Source organism: Impatiens glandulifera, chromosome 5 (genome assembly GCF_907164915.1).
Source record: "Impatiens glandulifera chromosome 5, dImpGla2.1, whole genome shotgun sequence".
NCBI lineage: Eukaryota > Viridiplantae > Streptophyta > Magnoliopsida > Ericales > Balsaminaceae > Impatiens > Impatiens glandulifera.
The window spans coordinates 25,422,802-25,450,789 of record NC_061866.1 but is presented as its reverse complement, the minus strand read 5'-3'; the positions used below and the strand labels follow the sequence as shown (position 1 = coordinate 25,450,789).

Below are 27,988 nucleotides of genomic sequence, written 5' to 3'. Positions count from 1 at the left end.
GGAAAATCTATAGAATGTATGAACAACAAACCATTCACCAAAAAAATAATATATTATTTAAATTACAAAAATTAGAGACGGAAAATCTAGTCCAGCTAAATAGATATAGCTTCAAATAAAACACAGCAACTCAAATTTAAGTGATAGAAAGTGAAAAAATTTTATTTCAATAATATTTTTTTAGAATGTAGTATGCTAACTCGACTCCATATTCATGACACGCCTTTCAACTTAAGACGACGTTATAAGTGAGAATTGAACTTATTTCTTAGAAATCAATATTGTTACTTGAATTAAGTAAGTGAGTTAATAATTATTATTATATATTTATATTACTAAATTTATTTTATTTTCATATATTTTGTTTAATAAATTTTTTTATTTAAATAGAGGATTTAAAAAAAAAATATTTATGTTAATTTTGAGAAGATATTTTTTTATTTTATAAAATGACTTAATAATAAAATATTTGTTTTTTTAAAATATATTATATTTTAATATTTTAGTTAATGATTTAAGTAAAAAAAATAGTGAATGAAATAATATATGATTATAGTTGAATTAAAAAAAAATGAAAAAGACCTTGATATTTTTTTTTATTAATTATTTTAATTTAATTTATAAAAATGTCAAATATTTTATTTTTATATGTATAAGGTGATAAATTTGATCCAGAATATGGTAGTGTATAACTAGGGATAATAATGTGCTGAATCTTCTTGAGAGATGAAAACGTCTACTTCCTTAAGGTTGATTCTTTATATAATATATTTTTTTTAAATTCAAAATAATAAAATTATATGAACGAATATAATATATATTAAAATTTTATATTGACATACAAAGAAATAAAATTAGACTTTATAAAATATGAAAAATAGATTAAAAAAATATTAGTAATTTATATATCTATTTGTATTTATTATTCTTAAAAAAAGATCTTGTTAAAATCAAAACATGAGACACAAAATTATCCACGCACTATCCTCAATTCATTCCAAAAAAAACACTCCCAAAAGAGAAAATTCGGACTGAATGCTTAAAGAAAAACAAAATCAACTCACTATCCAAAATTCAATATTCCTGTGTGGACAAACTTTTATAATCTAATAATCATTTTGGCATCACAAGTAAATAGCCCTTGTTTTTAGAAACAATAGAGGATCTTTTTCTTTCCTTGAAGAAATGGTCAAAGCAAATCCTTCACTTGTTACTTCTTCTCAACCACAAAAGTGGGCACTAGAAGAAAGGATTATACCAAATGAGCAACACAAATCATATTATACACTAGAATCTAGATCATTATCGAAAAATAATTTATATATCAAATGAGCAAGATAAGTTATTATAATCTAGAAAATAAATAAATAAATCTTATATCAAACGGAAAAAAACAATTTTAACGACATTCCAGAATGTAATTGTAACAACTCTTTCATAAGCTTAATGATGATATTTTAGGGATCAAGTTCACTTATCCTTCTTTTACCAAATAAAAGCATGTGTAAAATAAATCATATTCTAACTTTAGATTCACTATGAAGCGATTTTCTCATGGGATTCTGCGGCGGTTGTTGAGCCAGACAATTGGGCGGGATGATCTAGAGGGAAACCAAAATCTTGAAATAAACCCTGAAAGATAAAATGTATAACAGATTTAGTACCATAAAGATGACTAAGGGGTGTTTGATGTAGGGCTTTCTTTTCAAAATAAACACTTATTTTTGGGGAAAAAAATGTGACCACAAGAGGGTTAAGTACATAGCCCGTAAACACACTTTCACGCCAAGCAACTATAAAGAATACATCTGATATTTGGTGTTTACGCAAGTGAACATACCATGGCATCATTAATTGCATAAGCCACGCAGTAATGCTCCTGAAATAAACAAGGAATTGATGTTCATAAACCAAAATGTTTGGAATGAATTATATGTGCAATGCCCATTGGGTTTCAAAAAAAAGTGGTAAGACAACTTCACGAAGGATTATCGAATATAAGATGATCCAAATCACCTGCATCATGTGCCACTCTTCAAATTCGTCAAATAATTCCAGCCTTTCAATCCTAACAACAGGAAAATTGCATATTAGAATACTTCATAAAGATGAATACAGAATTACAAGAAAAGCTAAAAGCCACATGAGAATGGTTAAATAACCATTGCTTGAATGAAATAAACTCCTTTGTGAAAGCCTCAAGTGTCGATGCAATCACGAACCATAAGATCAAGTTAGAGATGAAATTATGATGTAAATTTGAGGATTTTCCATATTGGTGAGAAATGGAATTGTGAAACTGAGGCTAGTCCACATAATTTAGTTTGCAAAAATTTGAATGGACCCTCAACCACAAATAAAAACAAAAGAATTGCTCTGGAAATAAATGGATGCATTTTCCATAATTGTATATCAGTCTTCTTTTTGAATCCAATCAGTTCTTCACACCTAGTCATAACTAACTTGTGTTGTTATGTTATAACATTTTTTTATGATGATAATGATCCAGAAAAATTACATTTGGCTGACAAAAATCACAATGATTTTAAAATAATCTTAATCATGATCTAGAAAAATCCCTATACCAAATGAAGTAAAATATAATTTGTATACCAATGAAGCAACAAACATCACACTATAATCTAGATCATCCTCTAGAAAAAATCTTATGCAAAACGTAAAAACAAACTTACAAATTTAACTTTGGTGATTTTTCAATGGAATTATTTGTGACAAAATACTAGTTTTCAAGTGGCAATGTTATAGTAATTAATGATATCAAATCCCCAGCAAAACAGTTAATTCCAACCTTTTAATCCATTCCAAAATCAACTAGAACAAATCTCTAATGGCAATGCCACGTCATTCCAGACAAATTTCGTGTGTTAATATTACCAGAACGTATCATTTCTCTTATCAATAACGTCATTTAAGAAAAGTAACAAATATTTATAGGCTAATCTAAGAGATCAACTTTGAAATACTAAATACTAATCTAATTACTAATAATTATAAGCTCCAATAATTATCCTAACATAATACTTAATAACAATAATTATCTACTAATATATTTATCTACAACTATTTGGAAGACATGTGGGAGCCACGTCATTCCAGACAAATTTCGTGTGTTAATATTACCAGAACGTATCATTTCTCGTATCAATAACGCCATTTATGAAAAGTAACAAATATTTATAGGCTAATCTAAGAGATCAACATTGAAATACTAAATACTAATCTAATTACTAATAATTATAAACTCCAATAATTATCCTAACATAATACTTAATAACAATAATTATCTACTAATATATTTATCTACAACTATTAATTTGTCGTAAAAGAACTCTAATCTCTGTTCGTAGCAGAGTGTTGGATTATGGAGACTCAAATGGTACATTTGAACTAATATTACTTCAGAAGTTTCCCAATGAGACAAGTCAAAAAGGAAGGTATTTGAGGCTGGGATTAACTGATGTTTTCATCAGTCAGTATTACATATTTAGTTCATAAGTACTTGCAGACTAACCAAAGTTGACAGAGATAAAAGATTTTTTTTGTTTGCTAAAGATGGCAATAGAGTAAATGAAAAGTAGTTTACCTCCTTTTCTCCTTCGCATCAATAAAGGTACTGTAAACTTTCAACATGTCCCAAGCAACAGCCCTCTGAAAGTCCACCACATTATGCAATAAAAGATCACAAGTATTTAGAAAGCAAGTAGGAAATGTAAAACTGAAAGCAAAACAGCATTGATAAATATAGTTCAAAATGCTTGAAAATGTGATACTACGAAGGGTGCAATGGTGGTCCAATTTTTATGAAAATAAAAACAAGAAACTTAAATTTCACATACTATCTATAAAATGATAGTCAATAAAACAAGCATACTACATGCAGCCAACGTTCATATAATTTATGTGGTATGCCATAAAAGGTTCATTTTAATCATTAAACCTTGATTACATTTAGATTATCTAGAAGCAAGCAATCCTCAGTAAAAATCCTTTAATTATAGATGCTTATGTTGAACTACATGAATACTTTAAATTTAATTTGGATAAAATACATAAAAATGTCCCTAAACATTTTTACAATTTTGTTATATATTCACTAACTCTTAACAACCAAGAAAATCACTCTTAATTTGAAGGCCATGTAGATGATTTATATATTTATTCCATCAAATCCCCATACATGTGTCATCCTTCTAGCATTTTTTGTTTATGAATTATTATGCTGATCGTACGCAAATTAACAGAAAAATTTACTTGATGGGTATGCTTACATTGGCCAATTTGCTTGAATTTGAAAAGTTGAAGTATATATATCAAGAGTAATCTACAATAAGTGTGCATATTAAAATCAAAAGCAAAAAATAACAGATGCACATTCTTTGTATGGAGAATTGCTGACTTTTGACACTGTTTAATTTGAGAGAGAATGATTATCAAGTTAATACAGCAGTACAAATGTAATGGAATTTAGTAGAAGCAATTAAACAAATAATATAGACAATGAACTGAAAATTTTATATCCACACCCATTCTATTTCGAATAAAATTGTATAATCCCTCATTGTCTTGGGACAAGGAGTGATAACTTCCTAACCAGCTTCCTATATTACGTGGCACATATATTCAAATAGAAGGCATTGGAGATTATGAAGATGTACCTGCCATCCTTGATCCAAAAACATTTTCTCCTTTGCATGTAAAGTTGGTGTAGCATAAATACCAAGGAGTGCACAGCCTCGGCTCTGAGATAAAGTACCAGAATGATAAGATTCTCTAGTAAGATGATATTGCATATATTTAAACTAAATAAATGCAGAGGAAATTGAGTTCTTTTGCAAAACAGAAGTGAAGTCATAAAGTGTGTAATGGCCACCAAATGATTTCTCTTCCTTTGGTCAACTATCTAACCCTTGAATGGTAAAACAAAAGAATGTAACATAAAACAATCTTATACCAAACGAAAACAAAACTAATTTCAATTTTAACTTTGACGGTTTTCCAATAAGATCATGATTATGACCAAATACCAGTTTCCAAATAGGCTCAATATAATACAAGAAAAAATAACCATGTCACCTTTAAGCTCACTCAAATATAAGAATGAGTCAATAAAATAAAGTGGAAAGAGAAGTTTGGTTACCAAAAACAAAGAGTTCATAGTATTATCCATCATATATGATAGAGGTGCATACTTGGTACAACCCTATATAGCTCAATAAATCCAACTAAGCATAGTACAAGAATAATATACAAGTCGATGCTTGTACCAATACCAAACAATAATAAAAGATACAAGGAATTAAACATGTCCCAACCGATTGGATAAATTTTAAATACCTCCAAATTTCTCATCATTTGCTGTCCAAATGCATCATCTGGATGGATCTGTTTACAAGAAATATAACAAATCAACATCTTTAACCCAGAAGAACTCTAAAGGCTATTTAAAATCACATGCAGAATAGAAACTGCAATTTAAGTGAAGCAAAACTTTAGTTAGAACAGAAAAGTAGGAACTTGAATCTTTGACTATTTCCAACCTGTTCATACAAGAAAAATATGGCAGTGGAAAATTTTTTAGAAGCCCAATCCGCTAGAGCAGTGCTTGCATCTGGTTCCAAGTATATCAAAACGCACTCTGCAATTATAAATGTTGGCAAGCTGACACAAGCATCAACATAAAGCAGCTTAATAATTAAATCAAACAATCAAAAGGTACTCTTATTCTATCAAATGTACAAGAACCAAGACTAAAAATATAAAAGATAGTACATTAGTGCAAAACAAAGAGAGTTGATAATGATATTTTCCCAGCAAAGCATTGACATCAGAATGTCATAAAGAAAGCGTGAAGAGAACCATAAATTTAGGTAATTCTAGTTATTGACATCGTTAGATATTAGTGAAATATATACACGTGAGGACCTTGATTCTTCACATATAAGAATCAACTCTTTGTTGCCTTAGTGAATACATAGATAGACTTATAGGAAAAGGTAAAGCATAAAATGCAAAATGAATTACTTCCACCATTTATTAAATTACCCCAATCTTAAGATAAGATATCCATGTTATGTTTAATTTGCAACTTTTCTTATTACCTTAAGGGATAAAATGAAAAACTAATTAGTAGAATCCAGAATGGCTCATGGCTCAGATACATGATTGCATTTGAAAGAATATGAAGCAACACATTTATTAAATTACCCTAATATTAAGACAAGATAATTATGTTAAATCTTCAACATTTCTGATTAACATAAAGGATAAAATGAGAAACTTATGAGTAGAATCTAGAATGACTCAAATTAATGGTTGAATAGTTGAAAGAATGTGAAACAACACACATAAAAAATTATATGTTAATGTTAACTATTGCGTGGAGAGATGATATGTACATACGAGCGATCCATTTGAGCCATATCGATAACTTGATCTAATTTCTGAATATCACGTAAATCTACAGGGAGTAATTTGTAATGATCTCCAATTACTTCTCCTTTCTCTGCAGTAAACTAACAGTGTATTAGTAGAATAACTTTTGATTATATGACTCCTTAACAGCTATTTTTGGACATGTTACCTTGACAAATGGTTGCACTTTCACCAATTTTGTCCCTCAACTGAATGCAAGATTCAATAAGCGCTGCCTTCTTGCTGGTAACCTTAACAACAATAACCTTCCAAATTTTACTTTTTCGAAGTGCTAAGAAAGTGAGTTTAGCAAAAATAAAATCACTTTTTTATCTAAAGAAGGAAAATCAGAACGTGGGATACATGAGCAAAAAAGGTAAAAGGTAATAGCTTCTATTTCAATACTTGCGGCATGTCATTTATAGACATCTAACATGTATATGACTAGTTGATTGTAATAAATAAAGAACGTTAAAACCTCTTTTACCTCTTTAAAATCAACTTCCACATACAAATATGGCATTTTCCCTTCATCCTGTACAAGTAGAGAAAATGTAATTTAGCACTTAGAAATAGTACATTTTGTTCCATCGGAAGTGAGAAAATACTGAGAACTTTGACAAATAAAGGCTAGTAGTCACTTATGCTAAGAAAAGAAAATATCAGCTCCAAAGGGAGAGAGAAAGAAATTACAATTGATAATCATAATGATGAAGAATGGATCAGTTATCCACCTAGACTAATCAAGGCATATATGCATTGCAGGTATTGTTAATTCGATAAAAGTTGTTAAAATCAAATTACAAAACTAAATGTTTTCTGTACATAATAACATTAATTCATTAAGATTAAGATGGCTACTTGAAAAACTCACTATATTGATAAGAACAAATATAAAGCAATTTCATAAAATGAATTATGTTAATTAACAAACTAAACAGTAATAATAAAGAGAAAACATGAAGAGAAACATAAAGACTGAAAGCAAAAGGTACATTGAAGCACAATATGCTATATGATTTAGAACATGTTTATTAGTTAAATATCTTTGTTAAAAGGTGAATCTTGTATAACAAATGAGTACTTGCAAAGGCATTGAGTTAACAAAAGAAAGTGAACTAGAAAAAGAAAATAAAGGAAGAGGAAAAGAAGACTTCCCTAAATGATGACATACAAATGGAAATCTACAAACATGAAAATAATGTAGCAATATAGTAGACAGAAGATCAATCTAATCTAGTACCTTGGAGAAGTAAGACATAAGAAACAAGTCATGGTGTTAAGAAGTAGTGCAAACTTAGAACTAAGAACCTTAGCTCTTGGTATATGTGAAGAAATGTGGTTACAAAGGTTGCTCACAGAATTGGGACACCATGGAAAATCTCCAACTCAAGTTCAATGTGATAATCAGTCTGCTATTAGCATGGTCAAGAATCCAGGTCATCATGATAGGAGATCTCAAACTCTTGTATACCAAAAATTAAACATAATGCACATGTTTTGTGACCAAATCCCTTGCAAGAACAAGATTTGAAGAATTGAGTTACGTCCTTGAATGTATAACATATACAACTAAGCTTGAGGGGAGTGTTGAAGTATATCCCAAATAAAAATATATATTAGGGTCATTCTAATATTTAATGTAAAGGATAATTATCTTGTTAATCTTTATTTAAGTTAAAAAAAAGATAATTATCCAATAAGTAATTATCTCATTATTCTAGGAAAAGGGTATCTATCCTAAAATTGTTTTGTATTGTTTAAAAAGCATGATCCATGAATCAAATTCATCACAATTAAACACTATTATTTCCGCAATCTCCAAACCACATTCTTGGCACTTCTTCACGAAATTTTGAAAATTTGTTGTTGACCTTTGGAACCAAGGATATATCTCATGTCCATAACCAAATTGTTCCAATCAAATTGGTCCTCATCACTGCCAGTTCTAAAAGTTCTAGGTCCTCAAAAACACAACTGATTGTATAATAGTTAAATCTTGACCATAATTCAACAACTATAATTTTTTTTCTATACATCAAATTAATTCAAAAACTCTTTAGATGACATGTGATTTGTTTGGATGCATTTGTTTTAGTTGTTTGGGGTTGACCGGAGCGATGACTGGTTGGGAGAGAGATGCCTCTTTTGAGATTAGAGTGCTTTTTGGTTGGGTTGGACTTGAGAACTTTTTTATTATGGTGGGAGTTCAATTTGTATTGAGTCTGGAAAGTTAGAAAGTTTCTTTTGGTACCTTCTTCTTAACCTTAATGTTTAGGTGTGCTTTTGACTTTTGACTACTATAGTGTATAGTAATGTTGTTTCCTTTTGTTGTATTTATTTTGATGCACCTCATTTGATGTTGGGTGCATTACATTTGTAAGTTCCACTACCGGGCTATTTGTGTATTTTGACACACATTATGTTTCCCCAAAAAACTACACTAAACATACTCAAATCCTTTAATATTAGGCTTGTTTGCAACATATATATATGCAATAAAATAAAACGGATAAGAAATAATAATATATTGACATATAATGGACAACAACACGCATAAGATGTAAGCATGTATGTATTTTCTCTCACAGTGGAAACTAATTAGAAAATAAACTAAAATTTGTTCTCAGTCAATTGTGTTGATCAGCATCAAAGTGAAATATATGAAATGCCAGACTACAATTAAAAGAACCTGCAGCTGAAAAAAGGTTGTATCAAAGCCAGCTCCTAATGATAATATTTGCTTCTTAATGGGGCCTTTTCCACCCATACTGTTATCAAAATCAAGAAATTGATAAAGAAGTCCACGTAAAGCAGCCCAACGAGCAAAGTAACCTTAAGACAAACAACACAAGAAATGCAAAAACATATAATCAAAACTATACAAAATGAAAATAATAATATATATCTCACACAGTGTCTCATCAAAATCATAGTAGAAATGATACATACCACGGTTAATTATAGGAGATCTCCTCACAGGTCTTTTCACAAACAAATGGACATATTCATCTTTCATGTATCCCTTTTTTACACAAGACCTGTTAAAAAGACACAAGTTATGCTATCTAAAACACTGAAGATAAAATAAATTGACAAATAAATAGCATCACATGTAATATATTGAACTACAACAATGTAGTGTTTGTTATTGTGAGGAAACTTAAGATTACAATTAACTATGATATATTTTCTAGTTAATTAAACAAATACGTTGTATTCATAAAGCTTTTCGTCTTGCATGTAAAACAATTCATTTTATAGCAAAAGACATGTATGCTCTCTGAGTCTCTGACTGTATAACTCATCAAGCAATTGCAATCTTTGTTACTAATACCAACAATTCGATCGGAATCCCATTATCCACAAGAGCACTACTCCTACCATCCTAAGTCCTTCTAACATTTGAATGATCCATAGTTACTTAGTGAAGTTTTTTTATTGATTAATAAACACCTTGAATTAGCACTGGAAAGGCATTGGACCAAATCAATGGGTCTAATCTCTTACAGAAAGCTATGTTTTTCACATACTTTCTAAAGTATGCTAACAATTATTGTATGTTAATCTAATGTTTTCATTGCCTGCAGTATTATAAACAATCTGATAGGTTTTCTTTCACTAACTTGATTGTATTCCGATGACAAAAAAATTGACAAACACATACTCACTAGTACTTTAACATAGTACTCTGAACCAATTTTTGTTATTGTGAGTTTTGGAGAGATGTGATGCTTGGAACTAGTTGAACCAGATGATTTTAATTGATTATTGAATCTTACAGTACAAAGTATTATATGTGCCAAATAAGTAAGAAAGAAAGAGAAAAAATAGATCATGGGTGGTTACCACTATAAGTATACACAGTCCACAAACTATTCATTTACACCACTAATTTATTCGGCATTTTCTACAATCCCCTCATGTTAGTTGCCCTCAAGTTAGATGGTACAAATTGTACATTCCTTACTTGCTACACATGTCTACTACTAGTGATCTGGAAGAATGTGTGAGATCTCAATTATCCCACTGTTAACTTTCTCCAAGATGAAATATCTTTCTCAATATGCTTGATCCTGTCTTGATGAACCGAATTCTTGGTAAAGTTGATGGCTGCTAGATTATCACAATAAAGTCTGACTGTCTGATAGCTTTTTTGTCACTAATCCTGAGTTCTTTCAATATCTTGTGGGGACCCATACCCCTTCATATAGTCTAAAAGTAAGTGCTCTTAATTCAACTTCAGCAATGTTGATTGAGATGACTGGTTGCTTCTTACTTCTCTTGTAAGATTACCCCTAAACATACGTACACTATGATGATGTGGATCTTCTGTTAAATGTTTCCAGCCCAGTCCGTCTCTGAATATACTAGTACATCTCAGCTTTCATTCTTCAGAAACATAGTCCCTTTCCGGTTTGATGTATCTCAAAATTATATAGACTGCCCCATGTTAACTTGAGTAGGATAGTTCATGAATTGGTTCACTACACTTGTAGGAAAGCAAATGTCGGATTGAAGCGATGATAGTTTCCATGAGAAATGCGATAGGACAATTAAGTCTGGAATCAGATAGTAACAATCAGGAGCAGAGAGGTGCCAAGGGAGGAGACTTTCGAGGTGACAATCTTTGTGATCACAAACGAGGCGAAGAACAAACTAGGCAAAGAAATGAGATACCGTGACATTAGAATAATCAAAACTGAAGTAAGCGTGTGCACATTTGACCGGGCAAGCTCATTGTTGGTTCAGCTCACACCTACAGCACAGACTACTGGGACGAGCCATGACTTGAATGGAATTAAAGGCATTAGTCTTAAAAGAGTTCGGTACGAGTGAATTCGATGATCCACTAGATGAATGGAAGGATCTCAAGCAAACTGCCTAGGTTAAGGAGTACAGTAAGAAATATTTGGATTGCCATTTACAAGCTTCCTCATCCCGCAAAAGAGTATTCCATTAAAGACTACTTAAACGGTTTAAGGGAGGAAATAGCAAATCCTATTAGAATTCAGAAACCAAACTCCTTATCAGAAACCATGGGAATGACAAAACCACAGGAGAGGACAAATCAGAAGCTACAAGAAGCAGTCTGTGACTCCTTAATGTGACGGGGTTACTTGTCTAATAAAGTGCGTTCACTTCTGCCTACTCCAAGACAATCTTTGTTTGACAACAGGAGTAATATCAGTGGAGGCTACAATAGACCAGGTACAAATAATTCTGGTCATTTTAGTAATAATGTAGTAATACAGAAACCTTTAGCAAATGTTCAGAATCCTAGAAGGTTTAACTTGGATAAAAAAATACTTGATGAGAAAAGTAAGATGAATCAATATTTGAGTTGTGAAGAAAAGTGGGAATATGGACACAGGTGTAAAACTGGCCTGATTGTTATGAATATTGAGTTGCTTGAAAGGAAATTACAATAGGTTGAGGTACATGATTCTATAGCGGAGGAATTCAAAGAAGAGACATCTTTTTTTAACATAGAAGGAACAAATGTTTGAAACAGTGAAGAATAAAGGTGAAAAAAAAAAGTGTATAAATTTTGTGAATCCCAGGGTACTCCAAGACACTGAGTTTGTGAAGTCTTCTGCTGAACAGTTAATGGTCACAAGTGGCAAATGGACATCGGTTGTAATAGTGGATGCATTGGCCTTCAATGGTCGTCCCAGGGGTTGAGTTTGTTATAAATGCAAGATTGTTATCCATCCCTAAATACGATATCATTTTAGGAGTGGAATGGCTATCAACTCTTAGTAACATAAGCTGGGATTTCAAAGAGCTACTTAAGAAATTTGAACATTTGAGAAAATTGGTAAAGCTACAAGGTGACACTACCAAGAAGGTAGAAATGTTAGAAGGCCGAATGTTAGAGAAAGCAATTAAAAAGGGAGCCAAGGTTGTAGTGTTGAGTATCAAGGATCAAGAAATCAACAAGTCAGAATGAAGACACAAGAGGGATGTGAAGAATCAGTTAAGAAATTTATTGCATGAGTATGAAGACTTATTTCAAAAGCCAACAAGTTTACCTCTGAGTAGAAGTTATGATCATAGAATACGTTTAAAGGAGCGAAATACAGTCAGTTTGAGGTTAGGTATCCGATCCTTCAAAAAGATGAGATTGGAAACATGGTTAAGGAGATACTAGAGGCCGGGTAATTAGAAAGAGTTACAGTTAGAAAGACAAATTGAAAGTTACCACATTCCAAACATTGTTATAGACAATCTGAAAATAGTTGATGATTTGTAGCTGCAGTTCAGCTGGGATAAAGACCCAATTTCCAGTGCATTTTGCAGCACTTATGCTGGCCTGTTGAGCTATAATTACTCTTTTTTTCTCACTCATTAATCACTTATCAACATCAAACTTCTATGCTTATTACACTTTACATCACATCATCTTTTTTCAACACAAACTTCTATGCTTAGTACACTTAATATCATATCATCTTCTTTTCATCACAAAGTTTTACAAATCCAATTCTCAAACGAAGCCAAACACTACCAATACTCAAATACCAGGCATTTTTGGACTGAGAAATACATCCAATAGTGATGCAAACCTTAAAATTAGAGATGGGTGTAATTTTATCTGATGTAAATTTTCTTTCTTCTTTCAAAGTCCAAAACCTATGCAAAGAAGCATTGAACATTCGCCATGTAATACAGCTTTCAGAATCTACCACAATCAAGCAAAATGTAATTTTCATGGGAAGACAAAAGGACATACATAATCATACAACCGTTTTGCATATTATTTCAATCTCTATTAATCTCCTACACACAAAGTTTCAATTTTTTTTCATTCTGATAAAGGCTCGTGTAAGAAAAAAAATCGAAAGAGAATATGTAGTTGATATATAAACTAGTGGATACCGATCTAAATACACAATCAAACTTAATTAACAAAAGGGAAGTAAGGAAATATCTATGGCACTTACAGTTTGCTCGCAGAAGCATCGTCATTAGTTGCTTGAACCGCAGCTCTGTTGCTTCGTGAATCTGCAATAGATCTTGACATCCCTTTTTGAATGGGGTATATCTATACTAGCAATAGTGTTGTTCGAATATATTTTATAAGCCAACTCTCAATTTGGTAGAACGAGATCAAGGAGAAATCAGTCAGAAAAGATGATAAGTTGATGGGAAAAGTGTTATCCTAAGGATACAATGCTGAAATAGAGAGTAATTCAGAACATCAGCAACACAAGCAATTTCAATACCGACAGAAGAACTAAACGCGGACCAGTCTAGGACGATGTTGATACTCGCAAAGGAAAGGCCTGCCCCAAGTCGCTTACGCAGATCAAAGATACGATCCGTCAACAAAGGAGAGGCACAGAGACGCTAATCTTTGAAGAACGCCCAGCCAGACGAGAGAAAGAAGCGGAACAAAACGTAGGTCTAATTCAAATAAAGGAAATCAGAAGGAAAAAAAAAAAAAAAAAAGCTGAAAAAATGGATCATTATTTTAAACTTTTTTTTTTTTTTAAATCACTCTTGATGGTTTGAACCATTATATTTTCTTAGTTTTTTTAAAACTTTAATTTTATTTTGTAAGGATCTTATTCTGTATTGATTTCATTAAATAATGTTATTTATATCTCATTTATTTAAATATTGAAATATTTATTAATATTTTCATGTTTAAATTCAATGATACGTGTTTAAAAATAAAAGCCCTAATAAGAAGGGAAATTTGAGGAAATGACCCTAAAATAGGGCCAAATAGCCGATGGTGCGGCTCTCTATTTTTTATAGCGCTGGTGACCCCCAAATATTTTAATGACCATTATACCCATGCGTCACGCACCCTCCAGATGCGTGACGCACCCTCCAGATGCGTGACGTACCCTGAACCCTATAAAGACTTAATTTTTTTTCATTTTCGTTTCATTTTCTCTCTCATCCAGCCCCTTTCTTCCCCGTCTTCTCCGCTCCGCCGTGAAACCCTAATGGTGGCGGAGAAGATTTTCTCTTCTTTTTCAGCGATGAAGAACGAATCGAAGAGGCACCGTCGACCATGGCACCATATTCAACGGCCTATAGCTTCGAAGAACATCCAATGGAGACGAGTTTGCACAGCGCTGAGGATTTCGAACAAATTGACATTTCATTCGACCATTCCACTATATTTTGTGTTTATTTCGTTATTATTTGTTTCGATTTCCTATTCAGTTCGTGTATATTTCCTTTACAGAACGTTCCTCATTGATTCGCTGATTCGTTGAATGCAGGTTGTTTGTTTGGTAGGATGCGTCACGTAGGATGCGTCACGCAGGGTGCGTCAAGATGGATGCGTCAGGATGGATGCGTCATCTCGGATGCGTCAACATGGATGCGTCATCTCGGATGCGTCAACTCGGATGCATCATCTCGGATGCGTCATCTCGGATGCGTCATCTCGGATGCGTCAACTCGGATGCGTCATCTCGGATGCGTCAACTCGGATGCGTCATCTCGGATGCGTCAAGTAGGATACGATGCGTCACATTTATTTTTATTTTATATAAAACCCAAATAAGCCTCGACCACTATTCAGGCTCTCTCTCTCTCGCACCCGACGACGCACCTGCCTCGACGACGCACCTGCCTCGACGTCTCTTTCTGCTCGTCTTCGTCTTCTCGTTCATTCATTGACTTCATCAGGTTAGTTTTAGTTATGTTGGTTTATGTTATGGTTCGTTCATTCATTGATTTATGTTCATGTTAGGTTTAGGGTTGGTTGCTTCTTGTTTGCAAATGGTTCATTCATGGTTTATGTTAGGGTTTAGGGTTGCTTCATGCTTGCAAATGGTTCATGCATGTTTTATGTTAGGGTTTTAGGGTTGCTTCTTGCTTTCAAATAGTTCGTGCATGTTTTATGTTAGGGTTTTAGGGTAGGTTGCTTCCTGCTTTCAAACGGTTCATGCATGTTTTATGTTAGGGATTAGGGTAGGATGCTTCTTGATTTCAAATGGTTCATGCACGGTTTATGGGTTGGGTTGCGTCTTGCGGTTGCGTCACTCAGTTTCGTGACGCAGTTGCGTCTCGCAGTTGCGTCACGCAGCTGCGTCACGCATCTGACAGTTGTTTCTAGCTATTTTGACGGTTGCTTTTCTTCTCGTTTGTTTATATTTGTTGTGAAATGTTTTCACAAACATTGTTGTTTTTGTTTTCCCTTTTGTAGATGGCAGACTTCACGGTTTATGATTTTCCTGGTAGGATTTCATTGAAATTTGTCCTAGCCTTGAAAAAAGTATCTGATAGGTTTGAAGCGCTGGGTCTTATGGAGAGGGCTCTAAATTCCCAATTTCAGTATTTATTGAGAGGAGTCCCAGACTTGTTGTTCTCAGGGACCATTTTACATCAGTTGCTGGTTCGGAAGGTGAAGGCCAATTCGAATAGGATGATTTTCAACTTTAATGGGAGGAATATACTTTTGGTCTGAAAGAGTACGCATTGATTACAGGCCTCAACTTCGACAGATTGCCTATATACAAAGATGAATGTCGAGGTTGTCCACCCTTGCTGATAAAATATTTCAAAAGGAATACGTCAATTCGAATGATGGATTTGGAATCTATTTTCATGAAATGCACCGATAAGGAAGACGCATGGAAGATCGGGCTGATCTGCTTGATTAATCAATACCTCTTCTCATATGACCCAAAACGGCTTTTAAATCTCAAAATCATCCATATGGTTGAAGATGTTGAAGATTTCCTCCGATTTCCATGGGGGAAGGTGTCCTTTAGATTCACCATGAGGGGTCTTGATCAGGACATGAAACACCACAGGTCTGTATATATGTCCAGGAAAGGGAGTGGAGTTACTAATTTTTTTGCTTATAAAGTGTATGGGTTTGTACTAGCACTACAAGTGTGGAGCTATGAGATCATTCAAAACTTGGTCCCTAAATTCGCCACAAGGAAAGACGTTGATGGCCCTTTTCGCCCAAGGATACTATTGTATCAATCCAAAAGGAAGAATACATTTCAGGAGGTACAATCTGCCTTTAACAGCGCTGTGTTTTCTAAGATGAAAGAGTCCTCCGAGGAGACGAGTTTGTACAGTGGGGAGGATTTTGAACACATTAACAATTCATTCGATGATTTGTTTGAGGGAGTTACTGATGGGGGAAAAAAGAGAAAGGCTGATGAAGATGTTGATGAAGATGATGATGATGAAGATGTTGATGAAGAACCTACTACTGTCCAACCTTCCAAGAGGAAGGGGAATGTTGAATATGATGATATATTCCCCCCCCCAGCAAAGCAGCCATCAAGCGTCGTAGCCTGCGTAACATGAGTCCCCCATCCGCAACTTCAACACCTCCATCATCACCTGCACGTGAACCGGCACCGGCATCTCATGTTCAGATAAAGGATGCCGAAGTGATAAAGAAGGATGTCGAAGAGATAAAGAAAGATGTCGAAGAGATCAAGAGAGACATAAGAGACATCAAATTGAATCAACAAAACTACTTTATGAGGTTTGAAAAGATGATTCTCAGTCTAAGCAACCAGTTCGCCAGCCATGTCACCAACCAGGTAATTCTGTTAGAGCTTTCTGTTTTTTACTACTTAATGTCTTGACGCCGCTGCTTGACGCAGCTGCTTGACGTAGCTGCTTGACGCAAGCTGCTTGACGTAGCTGCTTGACGCATCCTGAATATAAATTCTTTTCACTTTTGTAGCAGGAGTAGAAGGAGAATGACATCGGTCTGAATGACATTCGTGACGAAGAAGAGGAAGAAAAGCAGAATGACATCGGTCTGAATGACATTCGTGACGAAGAAGAGGAAGAAAAGCAGAATGACATTCGTGACGAAGAAGAGGAGAATGCCATTGGTCTGAATGACATTCTCGATGAAGAAGAGTAGCAAAAGGAGAATGAGAAGGTTAATAATGGAGCCATTTTGCAAGACAATGTTGAATTGGAGCAGAAGAAGATTGAGAATGAGAATGTTGTTGAGGATCCGCCGATAGAGAACGTTATTCATGAGGCTGTTGTCGAGAATGAGGCTGTTGTTGAGGATCCGCCGATAGAGAACGTTATTCATGAGGCTGTTGTCGAGAATGAGGCTGTTGTTGAGGATCCGCCGATAGAGAACGTTATTCATGAGGCTGTTGTTGAGAATGAGAAAGAAGAAGTAGAGATTGAAGAAGGGGAGAAGAAAGAAGAAGTGGAGATTGAAGAAGAAGGGGAGAAGAAAGAAGAAGTGAAGAGAAAGTCTATACAAAAGACTTTTCAGAAGAAGGTGGGGAAGAAGGTGGGGAAGAAGAAAGACGAAAATGATGAAGATGAACTGAAAATAATGAATACTCCTCCTCCTCTTCCTAAGAAAGTCATATTGGTCACGAGAAGGAATAGGAGGCCGAAGCATGATCCAGATTTCACCGACCCTAATCTGAAACAGACCAAGTTAAAAGATCCTATCACCGTCAATCCACTTCTAAAATATGACGATCAACTTCTTCATCAATTGCAAACATGGCTTAAAGATCCAAAAACTGACAACACAAAAATTGAGCTCCATACTACGTTAGGTGATAAGGCATTATTTCGCCGAATGCTAAAAAGGTTCACTTGGCTGAATGATGATGTAAGTAATATTCATGTTAGAATAATTTTAGATTTGCAGATTGTATTTTAAATGTTTTTCTCTCGTGTAGGAAATCGATGCAGGTTGCTTCATTCTGAGAAGAAGAGCTTGGCTATATCCAAAGACATATAAGAAGAACTTCTTTATTGGAGATTGTTGGCTCCACACCAGGTTCACTGCTGATTACCCTGAGTTTAAGAAAAGTCGTATTGAGTTTGACATTGAAAACTTTTTCGAATACTTCTTGGGCAATGAAAACAACTTTAGGAATAGTTGGAAAGTATGCGATGATATATATATATTCCTTTGAACATCAAAGACGTCCACTGGATACTTTATGTTGTCCGTCTACAGCAATGGCGCGTAGACGTATATGACTGCGATCCTGGATGTTATGCTAATCTTGATGAGTTTGTGCTACCGATGTGCCAAATGATTCCGGTTATATTTGACAAGGCATTGCCTCTTGAAGATAAACAAAGATTTCCTCTGCTCAACTCTGATTCCGTTTTGCCATACACAAGACTTCCAGAGTCAGAAGTTCCCAAAGCAACTAAGAGTGGAGATTGTGGTGTCTTTGTACTAATGTATATTGAGTACTTGACTGCAGGTCTGAATCTAGCAGAAGTGACCTCAAATGAGATGAAAGCTTGGAGAGAAAAGTGGGCAGTGAGGTTATTTCATGGACTTGTAGATCCATAGGTTATTTATGAAACTTTTGTACTGATATCAAATTTTTGTAATGTTAATCTCAAACCTTTGTAATATGATTGTTTTAATGATATCAAACGTTGTTAATGTTATATATGTTATTGTGATGTGCAGCAAGTAATTTAATGCCTTAAGTACACAGTTATATAAACCATGTCTAATGTAATAGGTTCTGCACTAATGTAAACCATGTTACACAGTTTCGTCACGCAGTTTCGTTAAGCAGCTGTGTCACGCAGTTTCGTCAAGCAGCTGCGTCACGCAGTTGCGTCACGTAGCGGCGTGACGCAATCAAAAACTTTAGCAGTAATCTGAATGCACACTGTCCCTGTATTACATTCACCAGAAAACAACATTGACTACAAAACACCAGAAAACAACATTCACTGAATCCTTGTTACAATACACTTTACTGAATCCTTGAATCCTTGATGCAAAACAACATTAACACCTCCACATAAGACACTTACACTTGGTAATAAGTCTACAAAAACAACATTAACAAGTTCATTCTAAGCTAATGGCTCGTAAGATTGAGATGATGGCTCGTACAGTTGAGATGATGGCTCGTAGAGATGAGATGATGAGGGCTCGTAGAGTTGAGATGATGATGGCTCATTCTGCTGAGATGATGATGGCACATGCTGTTGAGATGATGAGGGCTCATGCTGCTGAGATGATGCTCTTGCTCTTGCGGTAGACGGTGCAGGCATCACTGCTTTGCATGTTGCTCTATTATGTCCTAGACCTGCACATGAACTGCATCGTCTCGGGACCTTACGGACCTCACCTTGGGATATACTACGTTTAGTTTGTGGCCGACCTTTCTTAACCTTCACAGGTAGTTTTAGACACACGCGTTGTTTGATAATATCGGGAAGATCCCAATTCTCTTCATCACCAACCGGATAACATGTCTCCGCATATGCATTCAACCAAGATACAGTTGTATAATACCTATGAGAAGGAAAATAAAACGATTAAAAATAGGTTAAATAAATAGGTTCAAAACGATTAAATACCTTGAGCATAAGTCGTAAGGAACCACATTCCTGTGACGGGCAGCAGCCAGTGCATGTGTACAAGGAAGACCGGAGACTTCAAATACCCTACAAGTGCAGTCCTTGTCCTTCAAATTGACTTTATAATGTGCCTCATTATCATGCACATACAACTCAAATCGGTTAAGGGATGATACGGTATAGAATCTTGCTTTCTCAAAACCATCACATAATAACTTTTCATACGTTGGAGATAAAAATTCTTGGTGGTTGGACGCTTTTTCTCTTCTATCATTAAACCACCCTTGTAATGTTGTTCTTAAAGACTCAAGCATTGCTGAAATTGGATACTTTCTGGCTTCCCTGCACTGACTATTCAAACTCTCTGCATAATTGCTTGTGAGTTGATTGTATCGCTTACCGGGGAAATATGCTCTACTCCATCTTTGAAACCCAATCTCTTCCAAATAGGCAGCAATCCTATGATCTTTAACCCTGATCTTGTCAAAAAACCGATTAAATTGGGGGATAGTGTACGCACGAGAAGCCAAATCAAACTCGACATGACAATTATCAGTTTTGAATTTGGCATTAATATTCATCTTTATGTGATATGTGCACGCACCGTGGTCTGCTTCTGGAAAAACAGCACACAAGGCATTGACTATGCTTGGGTGTCTATCGGATACGAAGACGAGATCATCAACTACTCCAATTGCTTCTCTAAGTTTTTGCATAAAATAAGTCCACGAGTTATTATTCTCTGAATCAACAACGCCAAATGCAACAGGATACAGTTGCTCATTGGCATCCAATGCAACAGCCACCAATAGTTGACCTCCCACCTTGTGCTTGAGAAAACTTGCATCAACACACAATACGGGACGACAGAAGGCTTTGAAACCCCTAATTGAGAGGCCTAGAGACATGAACATATACTTGAAGTGGCCGTGCTCGTCTGTCTGAATATCTGTTATGGTACCCGAATTATTCTTCTCCAACATGTATAGGTATGAAGGCAATTTTCCATAGGAATCCTCTACTGTTCCTCGCACCGCCGTTAAAGCCGTTTCCCTTGCCCTCCAAGCCTTATTATAAGTCAAAAACATCCCATAAGCTGACTGCATGTCTTCAATTATTTTTTTAGGCAAGTGGTTATGGTGATGGTCCATGTACTTACCCTTCATGCACTGCCCAATAACCTATGCCGGTGTTTGCATTTTTTTTCCGGCCTCGACAAAACTGAGCATGAGTGTTGTCGATTGAATTTCCGAATCTCAAACATCTCGGAAAACTTACCTCACAGCACGTAAGCTCCACTTGCATGTCTCATCCATACATTTCACATACCAAAGATGTTTTCGAGACTTTTTCACTTTGAATTCAAAATGATAAGTCATCGCATATTTATATAGCGTCAGTTGAAGTTCTTTTTTAGTATCAAATAACGTACCGACTTCCAATACGGTTTCACTAGTTAACGCCAATGCAAATGAAGGGTCTGTCGGTGATACGTCTGTAGGGTCTGTCGACGGTGTACCCATTGATGGTCTTGCACTAGATGGTGTACCCATTGACGCTCTTGCACTAGATGGTGTACCCATTGACGCTCTTGCACTAGATGGTCTACCCATTGACGCTCTTGCACTAGATGGTGTACCCATTGGTGTAGGTATTGACCAGTGCGGCGTGCGTGCAACTGCTGATGCAGGACTAGTAGTAGCTTGGAAATCACTAACCTGTTCATAATTAAAGTCAATAACGCGTTCATGATTAATCAGTTCATGATGAGCCCGTTCATCTTCTTCTCCTCCTCCTTCATTTTCACTTTCAAATAAAATCTGTTGAGAAACAACTCGAGAAACAACGCCGGGTATAGTTTTTTGAGTAATGATTGGTAGTGTAGTATCTTGACTTGGGTACTTCTCTACTAATGAGACACAAAGTGGTGACGAAGATGACGAACTTCGACCCGATATCAACCGTGATAAATACATGCCCACATCTTTATCTCCCTCAATAACAACAGGGGGAAGTTTTGCAGAAGGATCATACATGACTTTAATCACTAAATCATATGCAAACTTTTGCACGTTAATCGTCTCATAGATTGTATCAACTAATTCAGCAAATGTAGTACATTGGGGTATATCCATGGTTTTGCATGATTGTGTAGAGAAAGACCTGGTACCATTGGCTGCAATTTGCCACTCTCCATTGTACACAACAAATACGTCAGCAAATACTTCAACTGCAATTGAAAAAATGATAGTATCAATCGAGAGACACCGTAACAATGAAATGCAAGTAATAGTTATAAATGGTCTGGGGTGCGTAACGCAGTTGCGTAACGCAACTACGTGACGCAACTGCGTTACGCAACTGCGTTACGCAACTGCGTTACGCAACTGCGTTACGCACCCGGTTTCTGCCGCGACGGTGGCATTCCACCTACTCATTCCCTAATCACTATACCCTAACAAACAAAGCGTGGAAAGAGAAAAAAAGGAAGGAGAAGAATACCCGTAGCAGCAGAAAGAGACATTGTGAAGGAAGAGAAATGGATTCCGCCGTCGTCTTCGTCGGTCGGTGGTTGTCTTTTTTAGAGAGAAGGAGGAGAAGGGAAGTGAAGAAAGAGAAGAAGAAAGAAAGAATGAAGAGAACTAAGATTTTTTTTATTATATAATAAGGGCATTGTGGACTTTTCACAATGCCCTCGGGTGCGTCACGCAACCGGAGGGTGCGTGACGCAACGGGGGTATTTTCGGCAGAAAAATATTTGGGGGTCACCAGCGCTATAAAAAACATTACCCCGCACCATCGGCTATTTGGCCATATTTTGGGGTCATTTCCTCAAATTTCCCAATAAGAAGGGAAAATTTGATAAAATGATCCTAAAAAAGGGGTTTAATACGCTGGTGACCAGCGCATAAATTAAATTGCGCTGGTGACCACTTGATATTTTTTTTGACGAAAATACCCCCTTCGTATTAGGCGAATGGGAGGATCGTCACGCGAAGGGAAGGTATGTGAAAAGTCCAGAATACCCTTACTATTTTGTTGGGTTAAATAAAACAAATAAAACAAATAAAACAAATTAATTAAGAAAGACATAATTAATTAACGTAAGAGAATATGTTCAACATGGTTTTGATGATATGGTCTGAATAAAACTAAGTCGGGTAATTTGTTTTGTGCAGGCACAAATCTAAAGGATTATGCTACTTCAGATGTGGTCTGAAGTAGACACTTACAGACGTCTTGTTATTTTAAACGGAGTCTGAAGTACGTAAGTAGACGTAGTCGTCTAACTCTTTTAAATGCGGTCTAATGGGAAACGTAGTTAGACGAGGTCTAACTCCTTTAAACGCGGTCTAAAGGGAAACGTAGTTAGACGAGGTCTAACTCCATTAGACGCAGTCTAAAGATAACGTCTGATGCCTTGCTTCAGCAACTGTCTGAAGGAAGAATCCATCTAACCACATACTCACTCAGCTCTAACAACGTATGAACAATTTCCACTAGGGGTGAGCATAATTTGGGTTTACCCAAACCCAATACTAATCCAAACCCAAAATATTAATTCGGGTTGGTTAATTTGGGTTGAGTATGGGTTGGATTTAATTTGGGTTGGGTTAGAGTTACCCAAATTACCCAAATTATATAAATTTAATTTAATTATTTATTATTAATCCAATATAAACTAATCATCTTCCAACTTTAAGTCGAATACGTTTCTCACACGTTTTTGGCACGTTTAACACGTTTTGGCACGTTTAACACGTTTTTAACATGTTTAACACGTTTTCACACTAATAACACGTTTTTCACATTTTTGTCACATTTAACATGTTTTTGACATGTTTAATACGTTTAACACGTTTTTGACAAGTTTAACACATTTTTCACGTTTTGACACATTTAACACATTTTTGACATATTTAACACGTTAACACGTTTTTGATAAGTTTAACACGGTTTTCACGTTTTTGGCACGTTAGCACGGTTTTCACGTTTTTGGCACGTTTAACACGTTTTGACATTTTAACATGTTTTTCACGTTTTTGGCATTATTAACACATTTTTGACATATTTGACACATTTTCACATGTTAACACATTTTTCCTATTTTTGGCACGTTTAATACGTTTTTGACATGTTGAACACGTTTAACACGTTTTTGGCTCATTTAACATATTTTTAGCGCATTTAACATATTTTGGTACATTTAACACGTTTTTGGCACGTTTAATATGTTTTTAGCACGTTTAACACGTTTTTGACATTTTAACACGTGTTTGCACATTAAATATATTTTTGACAAGTTTAACATGGTTTTTGCACGTTAACGCGTTTTGATAAGTTTTAACATATTTTGGCAAGTTTAACAAGTTTTTGACATGTTTGACACGTTTTTGGCACATGTAACACATTTTCACATTTGGCACATTAAATATATTAAACGTGTCAGAAGTGTGAAAAACATGTTAAAATGTCAAAACGTGCCAAAAACGTGGAAAACATGTTAAACGTGTTAAAACATGAAAAACGTGTGAAAATGTGTTAGCAATGTTAAAAACGTGTTACACGTGTCAAGAATGTGAAAAACGTGAAAAACATGTTAAACGTGTCAAAACGTGTTAAACGTGCTAAAAATGTGAAAAACATGTCAAAATGTGTTAAACGTGCCAAAAATAGGAAAACGTGAAAAACGTGTGAAAATGTGTTAAAAATGTTAAAAATGTGTTAAACGTGTCAAGAATGTGAAAAACGTGAAAATATGTTAAATGGGTCAAAACGTGTTAAATGTGCTAAAAACGTGAAAAACATGTTAAAATATGTTAAATGTGTCATCATCATGAAAAACGTGTCAAAACGTGTTAATCTTGTTAACATACTAAAAATATAAAAAAAAAACGTGTTAAACGTGTCAAAAATGTGTTAAACGTGTCAAAAACGTGTTAAACGTGTCAAAAACGTGTTAAACGTGTCAAAAATGTGTTAAACGTGTGAAAAATGTGTTAAACGTGTGAAAAACGTATTAAACGTGTCAAAAACGTAAAAAACATGTTAAATGTGTCAAAAACGTGAAAAATGTGGAAAATATGTTAAAATGTCAAAACGTGTTAAATGGATTAAAATGTGTTAAATGAGTCAAATACATGTTAAATGAAAAATAAAAAAATAATAATTTGGGTTACCCAATCCATACCCAAACCCAACCCATATTAGTAAATAATATGGGTTGGGTTATGGGTTGGGTAAATTTAATTTGGGTTGAATATGGGTTGGGTAATACGGGTTGGGTTTATCCGTTTGCTCACCCTAATTGCCAAATACCTCACTAGTACAAGACAATATCAGAGGATATTCAATGCACTACCTGTTCTGTACGACCAAGATCTAAATGCCTAGAGTCTATTGTACTCTCGTACTATAGGCGACCGTCCAATGGACACATGCCACGTGTCTATAAATAATATTCGACCATTGGTGCACTTCAACTATAAATAGAAGCCCAAGGACAACGGTCGAACTGCTTCACATACTCGCTTCAAAAAAATTACTCTCAAGCTAAAATCACAAACTACTAATTGTTTCATTGTGTGATCACATTGTAATTGCATACTGTCTTTTTTGTGACAAATCTCATTGTTCTAAGTTGAATAGAGAGTATTATGTTTAATAGAGAGTTAGCTAGTAGAGTGAGTTGTACTAGAATCAAAGTCTTTAGTGGATATCCTTCCGGTTGTGGAAGAAGGGGTGACGTAGGAGTTTTATCTCTGAACATCCATAAAACTCCATGTGTTCTTTACTTTCTTCTATTTGCATTCTTTTATCTGAAGCTTCAAATCCAACAAACAATTCCGCACTTGAATCTGTTTCAAGAGTTTGTAAAGATTTGCGACGAATAGAAACAGATATTAATCCCTCACATGATTATTATCGAATCGAATATCGTAAGTTGTTCACAATAGTTAGACCCAGTCTCTATTGTCAACACTGATCCTAACAAGTGGTATTAGAACAAGATTTTATATTCTCAAGCATCATCAGATTCCTAAATCATGTCTACTATTATCAATAGAATTCCAATGTTCTCTAGGGAAAACTATGATAACTGGAAGCTGAGAATGCAAGCGCATTTAGCTACTTTCGATTACGACATGTGGTATGTTATCACTGATGTCTGATAAAGATTGAGAAGCAAAGATGCAATGGACGATTGAAGACAAGAAGATGAACAACCTGGATAATTTTGCTAAAGATATTCTGTACAAGTCGCTGGACAAGAATATGTTCAGTAAGATCAAGTCATGCTCCTCTACTAAAGAAATTTGGGAGAAGTTGATCCAACTGTGTGAGGACAATGACCAAATAAAGGAGAACTAAAAAGAGAAGAAGGCTCTTATGGCTGCTGAAAGAAAGGGAAAATAGACTGACAACGATTCGCACGACCCATCATCTAGCGACAGTGATGATGAAGTTGTTACCTACTTTATGGATGAGAAAAAATCTGAGGTATTTGATTTCTCCTCTAAAGAGTTTATAAAAAATGACTTAACTGCTGCACTTAATGACATGGTCATTGAGTACAAGAAGTTGTTAGACTCTTTCAATGAAATGAGATTGAAATATGAAATTGATAACACTTCTTCATCTCAAACTTCTAAACCAAAAGATTTTAAAAACAAAGTGGTTGAACTTTCATCTGAGGATGAGAAGCCCAAGGAAAATGTTCAAACACTATTTTCTAAAAACCAACGTTTGACATATGTGGTTAGTTCCTAGACGAGGTCTAGAGATGCAGTTAGACAACATATTAGTCTGTTGAGGCCTACTGGATGCAAATCCGGTTTAGGATTTGACAATGCCAGCCAGACAAATCTTGTGAAAAGTTAAACCCGATGAAAGACAAACTTAAGATAATAAGCTTTGTCAAGGGTAGTTTAACTGATAAAAGAACTGATCCAAGATGTGAGGACTTAACCTTAAAGGATGAGATAATTTATGTTAAATCAACTGTAGGCTGGCTGAAACCTAGGAAGGAAGCAGTCAATAAGTATTGCAAACCAAAACCTGACAGGAAGTTAAGAAGTTTTAAACAAAAACCATCCTCTAAGGTTAATGAATCAGCTGCTTGCAAGAAAACGCCTACTAAGCCTAAATAATATGCACTAATCACAACACAACATGTGAAATCCATCAACATAACTCAAATATGGATTTCTATGGGACTGATTGACCGAGGAACCAATTGAATGTGGGTACCATAATTGTAAATATGTATTTTTATAGGTACAACATGACAGTTGCATGGAGGAATCCGGGAACATGTCAATTAGAAGCATATTCATCTAGAATATGTCCAATAAATCATCAAGTGGCGGACGAGTTCACGAAACCACTTCCCGAGACTAAGTTTTTCTTACTTTAGAAATATTTTGGGTCTTGTAGATCTCAATTGATTTGTTACATGGATAAATTGAGGGGGAATTTGTTGTTTAAAATGACTGGACAAACATGTGTAGACGGAGGTCTCAATCGATCTGATTAAATAGTCGTCTAAAAGAACTATGTACTTAGACCATTTTTTTCTTAAGCAACTTGCTGAACGCCTAGAATAAGTAGAGACTGTCGCCAGACGTTTTCAGGCTGAAGAAGATGTTGTTATTGAGGCCGCTAAGACAGTTGTTGATGTTGTTAAAAAGGGGGAAGGTAGTAGTAGAGGGGGTCTAGCATTCGCGACACTCAATCATAAAGAAAACTTGCTCAAGGCGGTCATGATAGCTGTCAATCTGATCGAGGTGGTCGTGGAAACGGTCGTGGAGGAGATAGAGGTGGTGGTGGTGGTGGTCGAGTAATAGGTCGGCTGCACAACCTCTTAATAGGGGGATCAATTCTTCAAAACATAGATCAAAGAGTCAAAAGGGAAGGATCTTAAATCTATTATCTTACGTTATGTACTTTTTATTATGTTTTAGTACTTTGGATAAATATCTTGTTCGTATTCTAAATTGATTTGTGTTATTAACACAATTGCTTTTACTTAGTTTTAACATCATCAAAAAGGGGGAAATTGTTGGGTTAAATAAAAAAAGAAAAGAAAAGAGAAAAATTAATTAAGAAAGACATAATTAATTAACGTAAGAGAATATGCTCAACATGGTTTTGATAATATGGTCTGAATAAAACTAAGCCGGGTAATTTATTTTGTGCAGGCACAAATCTAAAATATTATGCTACTTCA

At 34.9% G+C, this 27,988-nt stretch overlaps 1 protein-coding gene across 1 annotated transcript; it reads right to left on the bottom strand.

The window, feature by feature from the left end:
• Positions 1-1,379: 1,379 nt before the first annotated feature.
• LOC124940434 (leucine carboxyl methyltransferase 1 homolog) lies at positions 1,380-13,824 on the bottom strand. The gene is made up of 13 exons (XM_047480952.1): positions 13,380-13,824; positions 9,385-9,473; positions 9,125-9,267; positions 6,920-6,967; positions 6,602-6,683; positions 6,421-6,523; positions 5,559-5,679; positions 5,356-5,403; positions 4,677-4,760; positions 3,605-3,669; positions 2,017-2,068; positions 1,841-1,879; positions 1,380-1,632 (listed from the first exon to the last, which is right to left on the bottom strand). Exons 1-13 carry the CDS (start codon positions 13,457-13,459, stop codon positions 1,537-1,539), a joined length of 1,050 nt encoding a protein of 349 aa, XP_047336908.1. The 5' UTR covers positions 13,460-13,824; the 3' UTR covers positions 1,380-1,536.
• Positions 13,825-27,988: the final 14,164 nt, after the last annotated feature.